General features: G+C 41.7%; 1 protein-coding gene across 3 annotated transcripts; it reads right to left on the bottom strand.

Moving 5' to 3' along the window:
- Window positions 1–215: 215 nt before the first annotated feature.
- On the bottom strand, window positions 216–12,880 carry cpeb1b (cytoplasmic polyadenylation element binding protein 1b). 3 transcript variants are annotated; one of them, XM_079554718.1, is made up of 11 exons: window positions 12,653–12,880; window positions 12,300–12,512; window positions 10,662–10,888; window positions 9,035–9,287; window positions 8,860–8,973; window positions 6,766–6,855; window positions 5,079–5,215; window positions 3,528–3,726; window positions 3,367–3,461; window positions 2,415–2,495; window positions 216–386 (listed from the first exon to the last, which is right to left on the bottom strand). In XM_079554718.1, the coding sequence occupies exons 1-11, from the start codon at window positions 12,681–12,683 to the stop codon at window positions 276–278; spliced, it is 1,551 nt and encodes a 516-aa protein (XP_079410844.1). In that variant the 5' UTR covers window positions 12,684–12,880; the 3' UTR covers window positions 216–275. The 3 variants fall into 3 exon arrangements, with proteins under 3 accessions (XP_079410844.1, XP_079410845.1, XP_079410846.1); XM_079554719.1 differs by having other exon boundaries at window positions 10,662–10,882; XM_079554720.1 differs by having other exon boundaries at window positions 12,711–12,880.
- Window positions 12,881–19,648: the final 6,768 nt, after the last annotated feature.

The raw sequence follows: 19,648 nt of genomic DNA, 5'->3' as shown, positions 1-19,648 counted from the left end.
CGACGTCAGGCCGACTCCCACCTTCCCGTCCGGCCGCGAGTGAAATGCGTCGACGTGAAGGGCCCTTGTCTCTTCCCCAACAAGGTCACTGTGCATAGTGCCACGGTGAACAGCAAACATGGAGCAAAGTGCAAAAAGTCAACAGTGAAATCCCCCGGTGCCTGGTGCGGTGCCTGGCGCAGGGCGTCCGTGCTCTGCGCTCGTCCTCTGGAGGGGGGAGCGGGCGGCGGCTTCACTCCCACAGGAGCTCCTCTGAGGGCCCCCCGAGCCCGGCTCTAGCTCGAGTCGCGGTTCTTCTGGTTGCGCATCAGGGGCCGGTGGTTGCTCAGGATGTCCATGGAGTGTTGCCAGTGCCAGCAGGAGCGGCAGTAGTACTTGAAGCACGCCTGAAAACACAGGACCCACGTCACCACAGAAGTACAAGTACACTGGTTTATGACAAATCATCATGTCCACGTTGTAACCAAAGGTAATAGAGTAGCCAAAACATTTACTCAAGAATAACGTTACTTTTAAAAAGGGACTATTCAGAGTTTAAAAATGTTAAAATTAAGTATTTTCCTCCCCTACATGTTCCAGCCATGTCCTAATGTGTAGAATGAGCTCAGACCTGTTCACCACAACTGCCTCTAAAATCCTGCTGTCACTCAAAAAGGTGTTGATTCAGGTCCGAAGGTCAGTCATGCGCGAGCTTCATATAGAAGCTGCAGTTACACGTATGGCCTGAGGTGGCAGTAGTGAGTATAAAATGGCCAACTTGCATCTAGCCCCTTTAAATAATTTTACTCAAGTACAAGTAAAGAGCTGTAATGACTCAGTACTCGAGTCACATTGTCTCAAAGTACTTGAGTAACCGAGTGCAACAATCTGATTTAGGTTTTAAAAAAAAAAAGGTTGTGAAATAAACCATGAACAGACTTTCTATTCTTGCATTTCCTTTGAAATATTAGGATTTTTGCATTAAAGGAATAGGCCACCGTTTTAACTGGGGTGGGCTGGGATTTTAAGAAATTTGTCAATTATATGGTTATTGTGATACAGACTTTAGGCCACATCGTCCCATTACAAACGAGCGCGTGTTGGTGACAGTTTATGAAAGCGATACACTTATATTTGATACGCAAGTTCACTTCTTATGCCAAACTTTTGTTGAAACCGGCTCCTTGGCTCGAGCTGCACATCATGAAATGAAAGTATCAAAAGCAGGGACAGCTTTAAAGGACGTGACTTTGTTGTTTCAGCTTTAAATGATACATTTAAAAAGAAAGTCTTTGGAATAAATGAAAATGTTCTGTTTTGTGTTGAGAGGGCAAATAGTATCAAAGGTAAAGGTATCAAAAAACATCCCTTAGGGCTGGTTTTAACAGAACAGCAGAAATAAAATGTTCCTCGTGGAATACAGATTGGAAAATCCACTGACACTGAAAAATGGATGTCATTTCAGATTCTGCATTGCAAAAACGTTCCAAATCAGCAAAACTTTTAGATGCCTCACAAAACCAAATAGTAAATCAGTGCATTTAAATGTTTTGTAAATTGGGGTGGGAATAAAAAAGTGCTACTTCTTCCCACTTTCATTCGAGCATGAAAATAAGTTTGTTTCACACATAAGATAAATGTGGAATACATCAATGCACATATGGAGAAATGTTTAAATAGGCCACCGTTTTTACAGAGATATGTTCTTACCTTAGATGAGTTCATGTGTACCTGTCTGTTTATGTGACTGAGGGCACGCGTGAAGACCACAGCGCAGACAGCGTTAGCATTTAGCCTCTCCCTCTCTCCTCTATAGCTCCAAACCAGGTCAAGATAGAAGCTACCAAGCTCTTCCACGTTTTCCCTATTTAAATATGGTTACGTGAAGTGTTCCACTACAAAGTATAATTACACAAAATTAATGGATTTTCTAAGCGGATAAAAAGGGGAACTATATTGTAAGGCGTAATAATACCAGGAGTAGTTTGGCATCCGCACAGTAAAGTGAAGATTACTGCGCGGATTTCTAACTACTCTTGGTATTATTACGCCTTACAAAATAGTTCCCCCTTTTATCCGCTTAGAAAAATACACATCGTTTAATTTTGTGTAATTATACTTTGTAGTTCAACACTTCACGTAACCATATTTAAATAGGGAAAACGTGGAAGAGCTTGGTAGCTTCTATCTTGACCTGTTTTGGAGCTATAGTGGAGAGAAGGAGAGGCTAAACGCTAACGCCGTCTGCGCTGTGTTTACGTGACTGAAGGCACGGGGGAAGATCAGACAGGTCCTAAAGAACTCGTCAAAGCTAAGGTAAGAACATATCTCAGTATGGAAAAACGGTGGCCTATTCCTTTATGTTGCTTGAATAAAATGATCATTGTGTCATTAAATGCTACTGTGAAACTCTGCTGAACGTGTTCGATCCTGACCTGGTCTCTGCAGAAGAAAGGCCCAGGCTGACGAAGGCAGACCTGACACATGGAGTCTTCCAGATATGGGTCGATCTGGACCTGCAGATCGAACACATGGAAGATCACAGGTGGATTACACATTATAAACAAAATGAAAGTCAGCGTGGCTCAGTTGTTGAGGGTTTTGTCAAATGGTGTGATGAGTCTTATCTTCTCTTGAACTTTGCAAAAACAAAAGATATGATCATCGACTTTAGGAAGAGCTCTCCCACATGTTGTAACATATATAAAGGGACGACAAGTGGAGCGTGTGGAGTCCTACAGGTATCTTGGAACAATTATAGATCGCAAACTGAATTTTAATGAAAACTGTGCTGCTGTTTGTAAAAAGGGCCACCAACGACTGTATTGTCTTTGGAAACTGTCCTTTCATGTAGATAAAACTGTGATGACACTTTTTATCGGGCTTTCAGTCGCCTGGTACGGGAGCTCTTCTGTTAAAAACAAAAACGCCTTTAATCAGCTGGTCACGTAAAGTCCTCGGCCTCAGACCAGTTTGGACTTTCTGCAGGATAGACAGGACGGCACGAAGCATCGTAACAGACTCAGAGCATCCTTTGCATTCAGTTTCGATGCTTCCGTCTGGGCGTCGGTTTTTGATGCCAATGAGCCAAAGGAACCGTTTAAGAAAGGTTTTGTTTCCGCTGCCCTTTCCTTTATGAACAAGTCGGGATCAAATCACCCCTGACACTGCTTTTTATCTTTGTTACCGTCAAGTGGCTTAAACTTCAGTTGTTTCTGCACCAAAGGCACATCCTGTTAGTATCTGGAGCACTTACAAGCTTTATATTTAAATACGTGTGATGTTTTATCTTTGTATAATGCGTTTTAATGTGTCGACTAGTTCTCAGCATTGCAAGACGAATTTACCCACGGGTACAAATAAATTAACCTAAACGTCGACACTGACCTTTTTGGTAAACTTGGGCGTTTTGATCTCCACAAAGGCGGCGCACACGGCCTTCAGGTAACTCTGCTGATTGTTGAAAGTGACACGTCCAGAGCCTGCGCAGACACAGCGGTTAGTTTCAGTCACAGAGGGTCAGATGTTTCCTCAGTGTGCGCAGTCACCGATGGGGTACTTGTGCTTGTCCGTGTCGATGCCCGCGTACATGACTCCCCCAAACAGGTCGTTCATGATGCTGGCCAGAGCCTCGGCGTTCAGCATCCCGTGCAGGGCGCCCACGAACACCGTCTTACTGGGGTCCAGGCGCTGAGCGGGACAGCGCACGTAGTTACTGTCCGAGATCACCCACGGGATCACCTGCACCTGAACACATCAAAACCTGGATGACACACAACTTTCTAAAACTAAACAGTGACAAAACAGACATCGGCCCAAAAAACACCAAATCTGCCTCAATTTCGACAGCACCACCGTCACTCCGTCCCTGCTCATCCGCAACCTCAGTGTTCTCCTCGACCCCACTCTTTCCTTCGAACCCCACGTCAAGCAAATAACCCGGACTGCTTTCTTCCATCTCAAAAACATCACGACTCCGCCCATCCCTCACTTTCTCTGCCGCTGAAACTGATTCATGCCTTCATCACATCCAGAACTCTGCCGCCAGCCTCCTCACGCACACTCCCTTCCGGGAACACATCACCCCTGTCCTCCAGAACCTCCACTGGCTCCCCGTCCCTCAACGCATCCAGTTCAAGGTCCTCCTCATCACTTTCAAAGCCCTCCAGACCTCCATCACACTCTATCTCGCTCCTCCACCGCCAACCTCCTGTCCCTGCCCTGTAAGACCAAGCGCCGAACCTGGGGTGACTTCATCGCCGCCCCCACACTCCGGAACTCACTGCCCCCATCATTCCGTGCCTGTTCTGATCTCCCCGCCTTCGAGAACTCAAAACCCACCTCTTTAAAAAGGCTTTTAATATCGAGTAACTGCCAGTGTTAATTTCGTTGACTAAAATATTTAGTCTTAATTTTAGTCAAAGTGATATTTTTGACGACTAAAATTGGACTAAAACTAAATTAAAAGTTTCTCATGAGACTAAAACTGTGACTAAAATGTCCAGATATTTTAGTCGACTAAAATAAGACTAAACAAAAATGAAAAGAGACTAAAATCATCCAAACTTCTATTGACTGTCTGGCAGAGAATTTACATGATCTGAGGCTCTTTCAAAGGATTAGCTCTGAGCTTTGTTCATGAGGAGCAGCTCCATGAAGCAGAGGAACAAGATTAAATATGATTATAATGAATATTATTAATGCAAAGTCGACTAAATTAGTCTTAAATTTAGTCGACTAAAACTAGACTCCAGAACAGCTGGAGGAGGTGTGTGTGGACCGGGAAGTCTGGGCATCTCTGCTGAGACTGCTGCCCCCGCGACCCGGCCCCGGATAAAGCGGAAGAAAATGGATGGAAGGAAAACTAGACTAAAGTTGAAAAGATTTTTTCGACTAAATCTCGACTAAAATTAAATTACATTTTAGTCAAAAGACTAAGACTAAAACTAAATTAAAATATGTTGTCAAAATTAACACTGATAACTGCGCTATACAAATAAAATGTATTATTATTATTATTATTATTATTATTATAAGACAGACGCTGGGGTAAAACGAGAGAATCACAGAAGCTGAAGGCCTTTCCGTGCTGCGCTTACGTCTTTGCATCTCATCCTGCGGCTGGACATTTTGAAGTAGTACTCGCGGCTGTCCTCGGGGTGGAAAGGGTCCTGGGAGCAGGCTCGCAGCAGGGCCCTCACGGACTTCTCGTTCTCAAAGATCAGGTACACGTAGCCTGCGAGTCAAAGGAAGGTTTTAGGGCATTTTCAGGACTGGTTCACTACACATTTAGGACAGTTTTGATGTGCTGAATCCAAAAATCAGCTTTATCGAAATCACAATCGCTTTGGTCTCAACCGTTGTGAAACTTTAAACGACAGGTTTACAGCGACTTTCTGACGATCTGCTGCTTCACAAAGGTGTTTTAAGAGAAGGAAAATTAATCTTAAGAAAAAATTAACCAACTTCTTCCTACTCCCTTTGAGCAGCACTTATGTTGTGAATACTTTCTGTATGTTATATGTATACTATACCTGTATGCATCTGTTACTCAAATAAACTAAAATAAACGGTCTGCTCCTGTGCCTTTCACTCGCCCACTCACTGAGCGGACTTTTTAACTCCGCCCCCTTCCCTCGAGACTAAAACTAAAACGCTTTTGGAAACTCCATGGCTTATTAAGAGGTTTTACTTTTGAGTAATAGTGATATTTAGAAATAACATTTTTTAAATAAAGGGTTGTGTTATCTTAACCTCTTAACTCCCGTCTGAACCGAGGGGATCTTTTTCCTCACGTCAGATTCTTTTTCCAGCATTTTTTTGTTGGGTGTTCAACTCATTTTTGTAACTCATTTTTATCACATTTTTATAATTTTATTTGTCACATTTGTCATTTTTTTGTCACTTTGTCACATTTGTTATTTTATCGTCAATTTATCAAATTTGTAATTTTTTTGTCACATTTGTCATTTTTTGGTCATATTAAAAAAAAAATTGTTTTATCACATTTTTGGAATTTTTTGTCACATTTGTCATTTTTCGTCACTTTTTTGTCAATGTTTTCTCACTTTTTTGTCACATTTCCATCATTGTTTGTTTTGTTGCCATTTTCACAGCTTTTTTCCAGAAGCTTTTGGACTGGGGTAAAGCCAAACTGGAGAAAATGTGCTCGGTTCAGGTGGGAGTTAAGGGGTTAATGGGCCCAATTGAATCCCTTTAATAAACTAAACTTTAGAAACAGGTAGATCTGATATCGTTGCATCCCGAGAAAAGGGTTTGGAAAATCCACTTGGCACAGAAATGGATGTCATCTTCAGATTCTGTTTTTTCTTTTTAGACACCTCACAATTCCTTCTACTCATGTAATATATACTTTTCATTCTTCTCACCACGGATATTTTTCTTCAGTAATGCCTGAAACCTGACCATCCATTGTCAATTTAACCTTAAAACATTTTCTTACATTACAGCAGAAGAAAAGTCAGCAAACTCTTCACATTGATCCCTCTACATTTGATTATCCCGCCTTACTCACCCGCAGTGTCACATTACTTTTCGTCAATACAATCGCACACAGTAGGATCAAGTGATAAACGATACAGACGACAAACCGTGATCAATTCCAGGGCTTACATTTCCCTTCCCCGTGTGACTCAGATCTAATTTGTGCCCCTCACGTCTTCGCCGTCAGACCCGGCTCCACCACAGTGACTCACCAGTGCTCCCCGGACACCAGGAGAAAGTTAAAAAAGCCTACCATCTCGTCATTACCTTTGGCCACGTTACCTTTGGGAGGACAGCGAGGGTGTTTCCCATCCTTACCCGGCCACTCCACGCTCAGAGGGCCATAACTGCTGAAGGTGGCAATCAGGCCGGCTGAAAGAGACACGTTCATTCTTGAAATTAAATTATGGCACAAACGGCATGCTCTGAATCTGCTCATTAAAGACAGTGTATGAAGTAGGGCTGCACAATTAACCTGAATCGAGATTGAGGTTTTAGCTACTGCGATCTACAGTTTGAGTGATAGACATGTTCACCAATCAGAATAATCGAGCCTCTTTCTTTGGCTGTCGATCAGAAGTCACTGCAGAAGAATCAAGTTTGTCTGCGCTGAAAACAAACTACATGCATGAGGTTTTTGATGTAAATATGAGGCAGCCTGTGATTCTTAAAGGAATAGGCCACCGTTTTTACACACTGAGATATGTTCTTACCTTACCTTAGACGAGTTCTTTAGGACCTGTCTGATCTTCACCCGTGCCTTCAGTCACGTAAACACAGCGCAGACGGCGTTAGCATTAGCCTCTCCCTCTCTCCTCTCTAGCTCCAAAACAGGTCAAGATAGAAGCTACCAAGCTCTTGCACGTTTTCCCTATTTAAATATGGTTACGTGAAGTGTTCCACTACAAAGTATAATTACACAAAATTAAACAATGTGGATTTTCTAAGCGGATAAAAGGGGGAACTATGTTGTCAGGCGTAATAATACCAGGAGTAATTTGGCATCCGCACAGTAAAGTGAAGATTACTGTGCGGATTTCGAACTACTCCTGGTATTATTACGCCTTACAATATAGTTCCCCCTTTTATCCGCTTAGAAAATCCACATGGTTTAATTTTGTGTACTTATACTTTGTAGTGCAACACTTCACGTAACCATATTTAAATAGGGAAAACGTGGAAGAGCTTGGTAGCTTCTATCTTGACCTGTTTTGGAGCTATAGAGGAGAGAGGGAGAGGCTAAATGCTAACGCCGTCTGTGCTGTGTTTACGTGACTGAAGGCACGGGGGAAGATCAGACAGGTCCTAAAGACCTCGTCAAAGCTAAGGTAAGAACATATCTCAGTATGGAAAAACGGTGGCCTATTCCTTTAAAAATGCATTTATGTCGCTAAAGAGGGAAGAAAGTGAGCGCCACTTTTATCAGACGAGGCTAAAACTGTTTTTCTGACTCTTGTAGATTTGTATTGTGTTGCTGCATGAAGCTGCAATGTAATAACGGAGCGCCATGATGTTTAACAGCAGTTTTAGAAGTTATTCTGCAGCATGAGAGGTAAAACATGCTTTATAAACATTAAAGGGATAATTTCCTAGTTATCCAGAGTGTTGCTGATTTCTAGAGCTATTTTTTGTAATTCATGCGGTTCTTATATTTGAAGAGCTACGTGGCGCTAGGCTAATGCAAGGCTAGTGCATTTCTATGGTATCAGCTAGCCTGCTTTAAAAACAGTGTGACCCGCTCCATAGAGCACCTGAGGAAAATCACTTATAACACCAGACTAACGATGTAAATGTCTGTCGATAATCATTTTAACCATTTGGCATTTAAATGACCTTATATTTGCAGCATCAGCTTCGTGGTTGTATAAGCTACGCGGCGGCGGAGTGATCTGCTAGAAAATAGTCCCTCAAAATGTGATCATTCATGTGATGCAGGTCAGTTATATTCCAAACATTATTCTATGGACACAGACATTTATATGGTTAGTCTGGTGTTATAAGTGATTTGCCTCAGGTGCTCTGTGGAGCGGGTCACGTTTTTAAAGCAGGCTAGCTGATACCATAGAAATGCACTAGCCTTGCACTAGCCTAGCGCCACGAAACTCTTAAAATACAAGGACTACATGAATTACAAAAAAAATATCTCCAGAAATCAACACTCTGGATAACTAGGAAATGAGGCCCTATGTCGAAAACCCTGAAATATCTCTTTAAAATTGCAAATCGAAACACATCATCTGTCATAATTAGTTTTTTGTTAAAGCGATGCAGCCCTAATATAAAGCTTGGCCAAAGTAAACCAGACCATTGCCAATGACGGCAGCTCTTCACAGCCTGCGGGGCTCGTTTGTGGGGCCACTATTTAAAGAAACTTACATTCGGTGATGTCCCAGGGCACGCCGCCCAGAAACACCTTGCAGGAGTACAGCGGGTCCTTGTTATTTCGGGGAGGCAGCTGCCCGCTCCAGGTGAACGTGGCCTCGTTCACGGCTGCGTTGGAAACAAAAGTTATTCTAATGAACAGTGAAACATAAAGGAAACAGAGCGGTACCTGCGGCCTGTCTGTGCAGACGCGCCTCACGCTCGATGCTGAAGGCGTCAGACTGGTCCAGCACATCGGAGCCGGGCCAGGGGGAGCTGGAGCGCCAGCGCCGGGACAGCACAGAGGAGGCAGGACTGGCCCCCGAGGGAGGCGTCAGGGGGGAGCTGGTGTCCTGGGAGTCCAGGCGAGAGCCCAGCCTCAGCAGGTCCTTCTGCATGCTGGACGTGAGGTACGGCAGGGGAGGAGAGATGCGCAGCGTGGACTGGACGACAGAGAGCCACGTTAGTAACTCAGTTTGTAAATGTCAGGGGAAACGTTTAACGATACCCGAGTGTAGGGCTGGGCAATTAAACGAATTTTCATCCAATCTAGATTTTAATAAAGGTCGACCACGGTTATCACGTGGTGAGTTTTAATCGAGGAGAATTGGCCAGACGTGGACGGCGCAGCTGCAGCGCCTGTCAGGTCAATCCCAGGGAAACACTCGGCCCAAACAGGAAGCACGGATGATACATGCAGCAGCATGAAGACCGGGTGATTTTACATGTAAAATCAGCTACAAAGTTCCGTTAACTCGTCTAAAGGGCAAAATAAACATGCAGGAGCCTCAGAGGATCAGGACACACGGGGATGAAGAGTTTAAACCGTCAAAGAGGAAAACTGTCATCGCCATTTGGACCATGTGGATTTGTTTTGAGATTGGATTAGCTGGACTTATAACAATAAATTGTAAGTTTGATTGTCTATTTACTAATAAATGCACGGTTTACTCATTTCTTTATGTAACTATTAAGTTGTTGGCGCTTCACTCCGTGACGTCGTGGCCTTTAGAGGCTCGAGAGAGAGAGAGCTCGTTGCTTCTGACATTCTTCAAACATTAACATTTTTTGCATCTCCTTTGCTGATGTTTGTGTTGCTTGGCAGGTGAAGGATGTTGTACTGTGAGGCTAGAAGTGTGGAGTTTGTTTTTGCTGCCGCGTTAGCTGCAGTTTTCAGCAGCATCTGTTTACATGCTCGTCCAGGAAAGACCATTTATTTTTTCTTTTAAACAAAAAAAAAATCAAATCGAAAATCAAGATCGATCAATATGGGGAAAATGATGATTATTTTTTTCCATAATCGCCCAGCTCTACCTGAATGATACTTTTTCCCCATACCTTCACTAAAATATGTGGCATAAAGAACCAGGAAACATTTGGAAGATTTGCAAATTTAAGTAATCGGGTTCATCTCCAAAGTCAAATGGGTGAAAAATGATGAATAGTTTGGGAAAAGCTGAAGGGGGGCTGCACTAATGAAATTGGGTCAAAAATATTGAAAAACGTGAGGGAAAAAATGTGTTTTTGTAAACATGGGTTAAACAATAGGAGAAATATTGGTGATAAAATGGGTGACTTCCTTTAATTCTTTTCCTGGATCAACAGCATTAAAACTTGGAACTAAAGGAGGTTTTTTTTTAAAATACCTTCTTTGATACCACTCTGGTATTGTTTAACGTTACCCAGCCCTCGTCCGGGGTCAAACCAGCATGTCAGAGTTTCTAAAAGGTCAGGGGTCATACCAGCATGTCAGAGTTTCTAAAAGGTCAGGGGTCATACCAGCGTGTCAGAGTTTCTAAAAGGTCAGGGGTTCATACCAGCATGTCGCAGAGATGGTCCGAGCCGGAGCTAAAGCCACTGGTCTCCGAGTCCTCCGGGCTGCTCGAGCGCGAGTCCAGAAAGCCGGAGTCCAGTCGGTTTGCCACGCGGGCCATGCTAGGAAACTTCTCCATGAAGTCGGCCGTCATGCCCATGGACTCCGGGCACAGATAGCCAGGGGGCTTTCCCAGGATGCCGCTGAAGGGGCTGTTCAGCATACCTAGCACTCAAGAACACAGCATTTACAGCATTGCAGATGACTCAGGAGTTCAGCGGGGATGTTGTCAGTAACCATGGATATGCACACACTCTGGCTTTGTATCCGTTTGCTCATCAAGCGAAAAGGATTGTCAAACAGATTTCACAGTCAGTCACCCTTTCCATCTTAAACCGCACATTTGAGTCACTTCTTGGCCGAGAAGCTTGTCACGATTAAAGTCTAATGTTTCGTTTGTGTTTGGAGCACTCTTTACACGGATCATTTGGCTTTTCTGGTTGTGATAATTTCCCTTTTGTTTCGAGCTCCATACACTTTGAATAAATGACTGAATAAATGACTGTGGACCTTGGTCTATCAAAGGCCCATTATATTGTTTTTTAATGTATTTATTATTGCTGTATGTTGTTGAATGTCTGTGGATGTATTGTTTTTATCGGGCCCGTACTGGCACTTCTCCTGCAAATGAAGTTCTTACCGGATAAAGTGAATTTTCACTGCAGCAGTGTTCATTTTGTCGACTAAAATATTTAGTCTTAATTTTAGTCAAAGTGTTATTTTTGACGACTAAAATTGGACTAAAACTAAATTAAAAGTTTCTCATGAGACTAAAATTATGACTAAAATGTCCAGATATTTTAGTCGACTAAAATAAGACTAAATAAAAATGAAAGGGAGAGACTAAAATCATCCAAACTTCTATTGAGCGTCTGAAAGAGCCTCAGATCATGTAAAGGATCAGCTCTGAGCTTTGTTCATGTGGAGCAGCTCCATGAAGCAGAGGAACAAGATTAAATGTGATTATGATGAATATTATCAATGCAAAGTCGACTAAATTAGTCTTAAATTTAGTCGACTAAATTAACTTGCAATTTTAGTCGACTAAAACTAGACTAAAATTGCTAAAAAAAATTTAACTAAATCTCGACTAAAATTACATTTTATTCAAAAGACTAAAACTAAAACTAAAACAAAATATGTTGTCAAAATTAACACTGCACTGCAGGGGACACACTGCTCCAGAATTAATGAGTCGTGTCCCATTTGTTAGACCTACTTAAGAAACTCATGTCACTATTGTTAAAAGGGATAAAAACTGAACTCTTACAAAAAGCATCGACGGGCCTGTAACACATGACGGATCATCCATTTTGGTGCGAAGGCAGACGAGCAGTGAAACAGTTAAAAGTAATAATAACTATTGAGGCCAGTGTTGCTCATCTGTTCAGGCTGTGAGCGTTTCCAACACCTCTGCGTTTATCAGACGGCTCTTTAAAGGCGAGAGGCAGCCACGCAAAAGTGCCACATCATTGTCCTTTGTGACGGTGCATTGTTTCTGCACAGTCACCGCTTTAGCGCCACATTAAAGCCCTTCTGTAACCGCTAACCCGTGTGGCGGTCCCTCCCCTGTGGTACTTACTGGAGGGGGAGCTGGTCTGCACGTGTGTGGGAGACGGCTGTGCGTCGCTGTCCTGGCTGCTCCACGGTCTGTCCCAGCCCGACAGGCGCAGGGACTGCAGGCCCAGCCCCAGGTCGCTGACACCCAGCTGGCCCCGGGGCGACGCCATGTCCTGGGAGACTCCGGTGTGGGGAAAGAGCATCCTCCTGCTGCCCACCGCCGCCAGCTCCGACTCTGCCCAAAACACAACAGCACATCAGCACCGGCTCCTCTGTGGCAGCTCCACAGTGAAGCGAGTGGATCCAGGACAGGGGAGTCGGACGTGTTCTGGCGCCCCCTCCCCTGCCCCCCCCCTCCTTTCCAAAGCGGCTAACCTGCTGCCTCTGTGCCCGGTGCGGCTGCCATGCATGTCTGTGCGCATCACTGACCCACCTAGCAGCATGTGACATGGCTGCCGATGCACTCGCACACCCCTGCTAATGACATCAGCTCTCCCACCTCCCCTCCCGCCTCACAACTGGAAATAGAAAGTCCGGTCAGAGCGGTTGTTGATGGAAGCGCTCCCTCTCCGCTGGCGCAGCACGTCTCCGAGGCTCAACTGCGGCGGCTCGGTCCGTCTGAGAGCCAGACTCGGCGGAGGAAGAGGAGAGGGAGGGAAGCACCGAGGGGCAGCGTGACTCAGCAGCAAACAACGCTTTAAAAGAGCAACTAGAGATAAAAAGTCTGGGGGAAAAAAGGCTCAGTGCCGGCCTTGTTCAGAGCCCGAACAAGAGGCTCGCTGTGGCAGAAGCAGCTGACTGATCAGATGTTGAGGAGTGCATGGTTTGCACCCGCTCCTCTCGTCCCGGGCCTGGACGGCTTCCAGCTGCAGCCTGATTCAGCAGCAGCAGAGGGACAGAGCAGGGAGGCCACAGCCCACAGAGCAAACAGTTCAACTCCTTTAACCACAAACACACCAGAACTGTCTAAAAACAAACATTACATACCACACATGCTCGGACATAAGGTTATAGATTAAGTTTCAGATCAAGGGGGAGAATTTCAGTGAAACGCTGCAGTGCTGACGAGCAGTGCAGCGTGAATCAGCTTTTGGCTCAGATTAAAATGACAAGGTGAACGAGTGCGTTAAGGCGAGACACTGCAGGTGAAATGGGGGGATTTTTATTTTCATTTAGTGATATTAGAAACTTCTGGTGTGGAAAACGAACATGAGGAAAACATGTACTTCAAGTTCTCTGTAATTTGTTGGTCAAAATTGCCTACATTTTCAGCAAAGAAATCTAAATGGATAAACCCAGGTCTTAAAAGGGGGGGTTATTATGCAAAATGGACTTCTTCAAGCTTTCCATCATGTTATTATGTCACTCCCTCATTAAAAACATGCCTGAAGTGTTGCCTTGGCACATTCACATGTTTTTGAGTAATCTGCAAAAACTCTGATGGCGGCCATTTTAGGGATAGGTTTGCCTGAGTCCTCCTAGGAACGCCCCCACCTCCTGGAGACGCCTCCGAGCTTTCGTCACCAGCCGAGTAACCAACCACTGCTCCTCAGCAGAACCCCCTCCCCACTGATGCCACAGACAGCGTGTGGAGGGGGCGTGTCTAAAGGCTCAGAGGTTCTTAAAGAGACAGAGGCCTATTTCAAGACATTCACTACAGCCATTTTGAGAGAGACATTTTATACAAGGCAGTTATTCTAATTTACTGCATTTACAGACCAACAGAAGGTTTGTCATCATTGTAGTGTGATATAGACTGGTGCTATGTGACTGAAAAAAGCAGAATACCCCCTCTTTAAAGCAGTACTAAGTAACTCTTGCCCCTAGAGGCCATAAGCACAACTGCAAGTGTCAGAGCAAGTTGAGATTTTTTACCAATTGTCTTGGAGAGTAAATACTACGCTGTGACAGAAAAGACAAAGGGACAGAGGGATATTGTACATCCTATTACACAATGGAAATATTTTTTTCACTCAAACTTGGCTGTAAATACTGTTTAAAGTGACGCTAGCCCGCAGTTAGCTTTGCCCGTTAGCTTCTTCTTCGTGATTCTATTAGTGTGTATTGGTGACTCCGGTCCGGTGGCAGACAAGTTGCAAACATGGTTTTCTGGTCAAAGACACCAGGGGGAGATGAAAGACCCTCAACATCCCATTAACACTTGTATTACCCCCACAGGGAAAACAATAATGATTTATTAAGGTAAACATGTTACTTTGTGCTGCTTTAAAGTTAAATTTGTTTGTGTTTAAAGCTCAATTAATCCGGCTGGGAATTATATTAAAAAAATCTCTCCCAAACAGTGTTGGACAAGTTACTGAAAAAAAAAGATTAGTGATTACAGCTTTAAAAATGTATTAAGTTTGTATTACGTATTACTGTTTCAGAAATGTAGCCGAGTTGCACTACTTTGAGTTACTTTTGAGTTACTTTTGAGTTACTTTTGAGTTACTTTTGAGTTACTTTTGAGTTACTTTTGAGTTACTTTTAGCAAAATGTAAACTGAAAATAGTAAAAATGCCACAGAGCAAAAGTGCAGTAGGAGATTTCTTTTTCCTTCACTTTCTCCCGTTCTCTTGTATTTTGTAAATGCAGATCTAATACACCAGTGTCCAACTTGATTTGGGATGTTACATGTTATTTAAGGAGAGTTTGGCTTTTTTCCCCTGTCAATCTTGAGTGAGTGACTATGGACAGATAGTTTCTATTTCTACATGGTTATACGGAGCTTGTACATTTGGGTATAGTTGGTATAGCAGGGCTGAGCGATATTATATATATTTTTGTATGATCAGAACGAAAGAGATGTGCCTTGGTATAAATCTTCTGTACCATATGGTGTATTTATTTATTTAGGACTGTAAATGATAAATCCTTTATTTTAATTTTCAAACTCGGAAGGTTTATGTGATGATTACTTGAATGAGAGAAAAGGGGCAGGTTTACTATAAGTTCTTGAACTTCTTCCTACTCCTTTTGAGCACAAAGTCTTGTTTTGTATTTTTTTCTTTCTGTAAGATGTTGACACTTTTTTTCTGCTCAAATTAATAAATGAAATGAAAATGCACTTGTAACTTGAATTGATGTGACTAATATATTCCCGTATTTTGTCTCAGTAATAAGTTATATTATAGATTAGATTATAGAGTTACTGAAAAAGCAATTTATTTTTGTAACTCGTTACTTTTGTAATACGTTTCCCCCAACACTGGTGACAAACACAAACTGTCGCACATTTTAACATTTCTGATTTTGTTTGCAAAAAATATTGCTTGATTGATAGACCAAGTTTGACAAAAATGTGACGAAAACGTGACTAAAACACAAGAAATGGAGCAAAAACGCGGCGAATAAGTGATGAAAAAGTGACAAAAACGTAACAATGCAAACACAGCGAGGAAAAAGATCCACATCAGTCAGTTTTGTGCTTAGCTTTCAAATGAGGCATTACACTGGTCTATAAGCTGCAAGATCTACAATCAGGAAGCTTTTGAATTTGGGTAAAGCCGAACTGGAGAAAATGCATTTGGTTAAATGTTAAGAGGTTTAAGTTGAAAAACACTGGTGGATCTGCCAGTCTCCAAACATGACCTTGAAACAGTTGTACATCTAAAAAAGTGCAAAATGGCTGCACAGTGCAACCAAAAGAGGACACGTGGTCACCCTGTGTGGTCACCCCCCCCCCCGTGTGGTCCCCCCCATGTGTGGTCACCCCGCTCACCGCAGAGCAGGTCGGGCCTCCCCTTGGGGTTGCTGGGGGTGGTGCAGACCCCGGTGAGGTCCAGCGCGTTCCCCAGCATCGTGTTCATGGCGCGGAAGATGTCCGCGTTGCTGCAGGTGGACAGGGCCGGGGAGTCGGTGTCCGAGCTCTCAGACCTGCGGGAGTCGTGTCTCTGAAATTAAAAACAAGACCATTAAAAAAGAAAAAGAAGTTTACTCACGCGCTACATGAACATTTAACACCGCGTTGCATTTGCTAATTCACTTTGGAGGGAAATGCCAATTAAGACAGAGGCGCCATTTCAGAGGCTAAACACGCGCTAAACTTTATTAGAACTTTATTATTTTCCTTTTGAAACTCACCAGGGAAAAGGCCATGCCACAGAGAGAGAACTTTTAAAAGAAATGCGACATTAGCAGCATGCACAGCAGAGCCATACTTATGTCCTCTCAGCTAGCGGCTCATTAGGCTCATTTGCAGAACGTGTGCTCCGCCAGCGCGAGGCGTTCACGTGCGCCGCATCAAAGGCCCCGCCGCCGAGTGTCTGGCCAATCAGCGAGCGCACGAGCAATAGATGGACAGACAAGGGGGAGGCCACGCGGGGTCCATAACAACAAGTGTTAAAGGGACCTGATTTAACCTCTTACCTCCCGCCTGAACCGAGAGGATCTTTTTACGCACGTCATCACATTTTCCATCATTTTTTTGTTGGGTGTTCAACTCATTTTTGTGACTTTTTTGCAATTTTTTTCCACCTTTTTTTCTCTCCATTTTTTATCACATTTTGTCATTTTTTTGTCAAATTTTGGTCATTTTTTTGTCAAATTTTTTATCAAATTTTTATAATTTTTTGTCAATTTTTTATCACATTTTTGTCATTTTTTTGGTCATTTTTGTCATTTTTTTTGTCATTTTTTGTCATTTTTTTGTTAATTTTTTTATCAAATTTTTATCATTTTTTGTCACATTTTTGTCACATTTTTGTCATTTTTTTTGTCACATTTTTGTCATTTTTTTGTCACATTTTTATCAAATTTTTGTCAATTTTTTATTAATTTTTTGTAATTTTTTTGTCATTTTTGTCAATTTCTTATGACATTTTTGCCACTTTTTCATCAATTTTTTGTCACTTTTTTGTCACATTTCCATCATTGTTTTCATCTCAGTCTTGTTGGGGACGGGGCCTTTCTGTGTGGTTTGCATGTTCTCCCCGTGTCTCTGGGTTCTCCGGTTTCCCCTACCACTAAAACATGTATAATAGGTGAATCCTCCAGCCAGTGATTCTGACCATGGGCCTGGCTCCACATCAGGAGATGGGTCCCTGAGCGCGGCGGCACTGCTGTCGCCAACTGCTCCTTCCGGGGTCGAAGGATGGGTCAAATGCAGAGGACAAATTTCCCCACGGGAACAATAAAGTATAATCAATAGGATTAAAAGGAAATATCCAGCCCTAATAAAGGCTTACTGTATATGATCCTGTGGGGCCCTAATATGTTCCAAGAAACTTTTTTTTAGACATTCTATTTAAGCAAGGACTTTAATAATGCTTTATTTATGTTACATGTCACACAAAATTACAACATTCGATACAAACATCTAAATTATAAGTTGTCGCCTTGATGTCATATGTGTTCATGAACACAAGAGGGCAGCATTTGACCATAAAATACAAACGTTTTCATGTTTCAGAGACTTTCTTACCTGCTGCTATAAACTCTTAACCCACCAATGACGTCACTATTAAACTATAAGGTTCTACGGTAATTTGCAAAAAAAAGCAAAAAAAAAAAAGCTCCGAAAACCTTAATTACCTGTAAAAAACAGTTATATTGTAAAACTGTTATAGAAATCTGAACCACTAACTGTGTGTTCCTCTCATCATGCCACAGATGCTTTATGGACATTTGACCATTACATCAGTGACCTATGTTCAGTGAGCATTACCTCATTTGTTCATTGCTTTTTTGTCAGATTTTTATCACTTTTTTGTTAGAGTTTTGTCACTTTTTCATGACTTTTATGTAACTTTTTTGTCCGATTTTTGTCCGATTTTTATCAGATTTTTATCCCTTTTTTATCACTTTTTTGTCATATTTTAGTCACTTTTTTGTCTGATTGTTGTCCCTTTTTCGTCCCTTTTTTTTGTCATATTTTTGTCACTTTTACATCACTTTTTTGTCAGATTTTTGTCACTTTTTTGTCAGATTTTTGTCACTTTTTTGTCAGATTTTTGTCACTTTTTTGTCAGATTTTTGCCACTTTTTTGTTAGATTTTTGTCCGATTTTGGTCATGTTAACATCACTTTTTTGTCAGATTTTTATCAGATTTTTATCACTTTTTTGTCAGATTTTAGTCACTTTTTTGTCTGATTGTTGTCCCTTTTTCGTCCCTTTTTTGTCATATTTTTGTCACTTTTACATCACTTTTTTGTCAGATTTTTATCAGATTTTTATCACTTTTTTGTCAGATTTTAGTCACTTTTTTGTCTGATTGTTGTCCCTTTTTCGTCCCTTTTTTGTCATATTTTTGTCACTTTTACATCACTTTTTTGTCAGATTTTTGTCACTTTTTTGTCAGATTTTTGCCACTTTTTTGTTAGATTTTTGTCCGATTTTGGTCATGTTAACATCACTTTTTTGTCATATTTTTGTCACTTTTTCATCACTTTTTGTCATATTTTAGTCACTTTTTCGTCACTTTTTTTGTCGTATTTTTGTCGTATTTTTGTCATTTTTACATCACTTTTTTGTCAGATTTTTGTCACTTTTTTGTCAGATTTTTGTCACTTTTTTGTCAGATTTTTGTCACTTTTTTGTCAGATTTTTGCCACTTTTTTGTTAGATTTTTGTCCGATTTTGGTCATGTTAACATCACTTTTTTGTCATATTTTTGTCACTTTTTCATCACTTTTTGTCATATTTTAGTCACTTTTTCGTCACTTTTTTTGTCGTATTTTTGTCGTATTTTTGTCATTTTTACATCACTTTTTTGTCATATTTTTGTCACTTTTTTGTCAGATTTTTGTCACTTTTTTGTCAGATTTTTGTCACTTTTTTGTCATATTTTTGCCACTTTTTTGTTAGATTGTTGTCCGATTTTGGTCATGTTAACATCACTTTTTTGTCAGATTTTTATCAGATTTTTATCACTTTTTTGTCAGATTTTAGTCACTTTTTTGTCTGATTGTTGTCCCTTTTTCGTCCCTTTTTTGTCATATTTTTGTCACTTTTACATCACTTTTTTGTCAGATTTTTGTCACTTTTTTGTCAGATTTTTGCCACTTTTTTGTTAGATTTTTGTCCGATTTTGGTCATGTTAACATCACTTTTTTGTCATATTTTTGTCACTTTTTCATCACTTTTTGTCATATTTTAGTCACTTTTTCGTCACTTTTTTTGTCGTATTTTTGTCAGATTTTTGTCATTTTTACATCACTTTTTTGTCTGATTTTTGCCACTTTTTTGTTAAATTTTTGTCAGATTTTTGTCATCTTAACATCGCTTTTTTGTCAGATTTTTATCACTTTTTTGTCTGATTTTTGTCACTTTTTTGTCTGATTTTCGTCAAACGTGGTGTTTCCCTGTTGTTTTTCGGCGTGCGCTGCGCCTCCCTGCCGCTAGTCCGCGCTGCTCCCGCTCCGCCTCGCTCC

The sequence above is a fragment of the Gobius niger genome (assembly GCF_951799975.1).
Source record: "Gobius niger genome assembly, chromosome: 4".
In the NCBI taxonomy this organism is placed as follows: Eukaryota; Metazoa; Chordata; class Actinopteri; order Gobiiformes; family Gobiidae; genus Gobius; species Gobius niger.
Note: the sequence above shows the minus strand (reverse complement) of the source record. Positions and strands in the feature narration are given on the sequence as shown.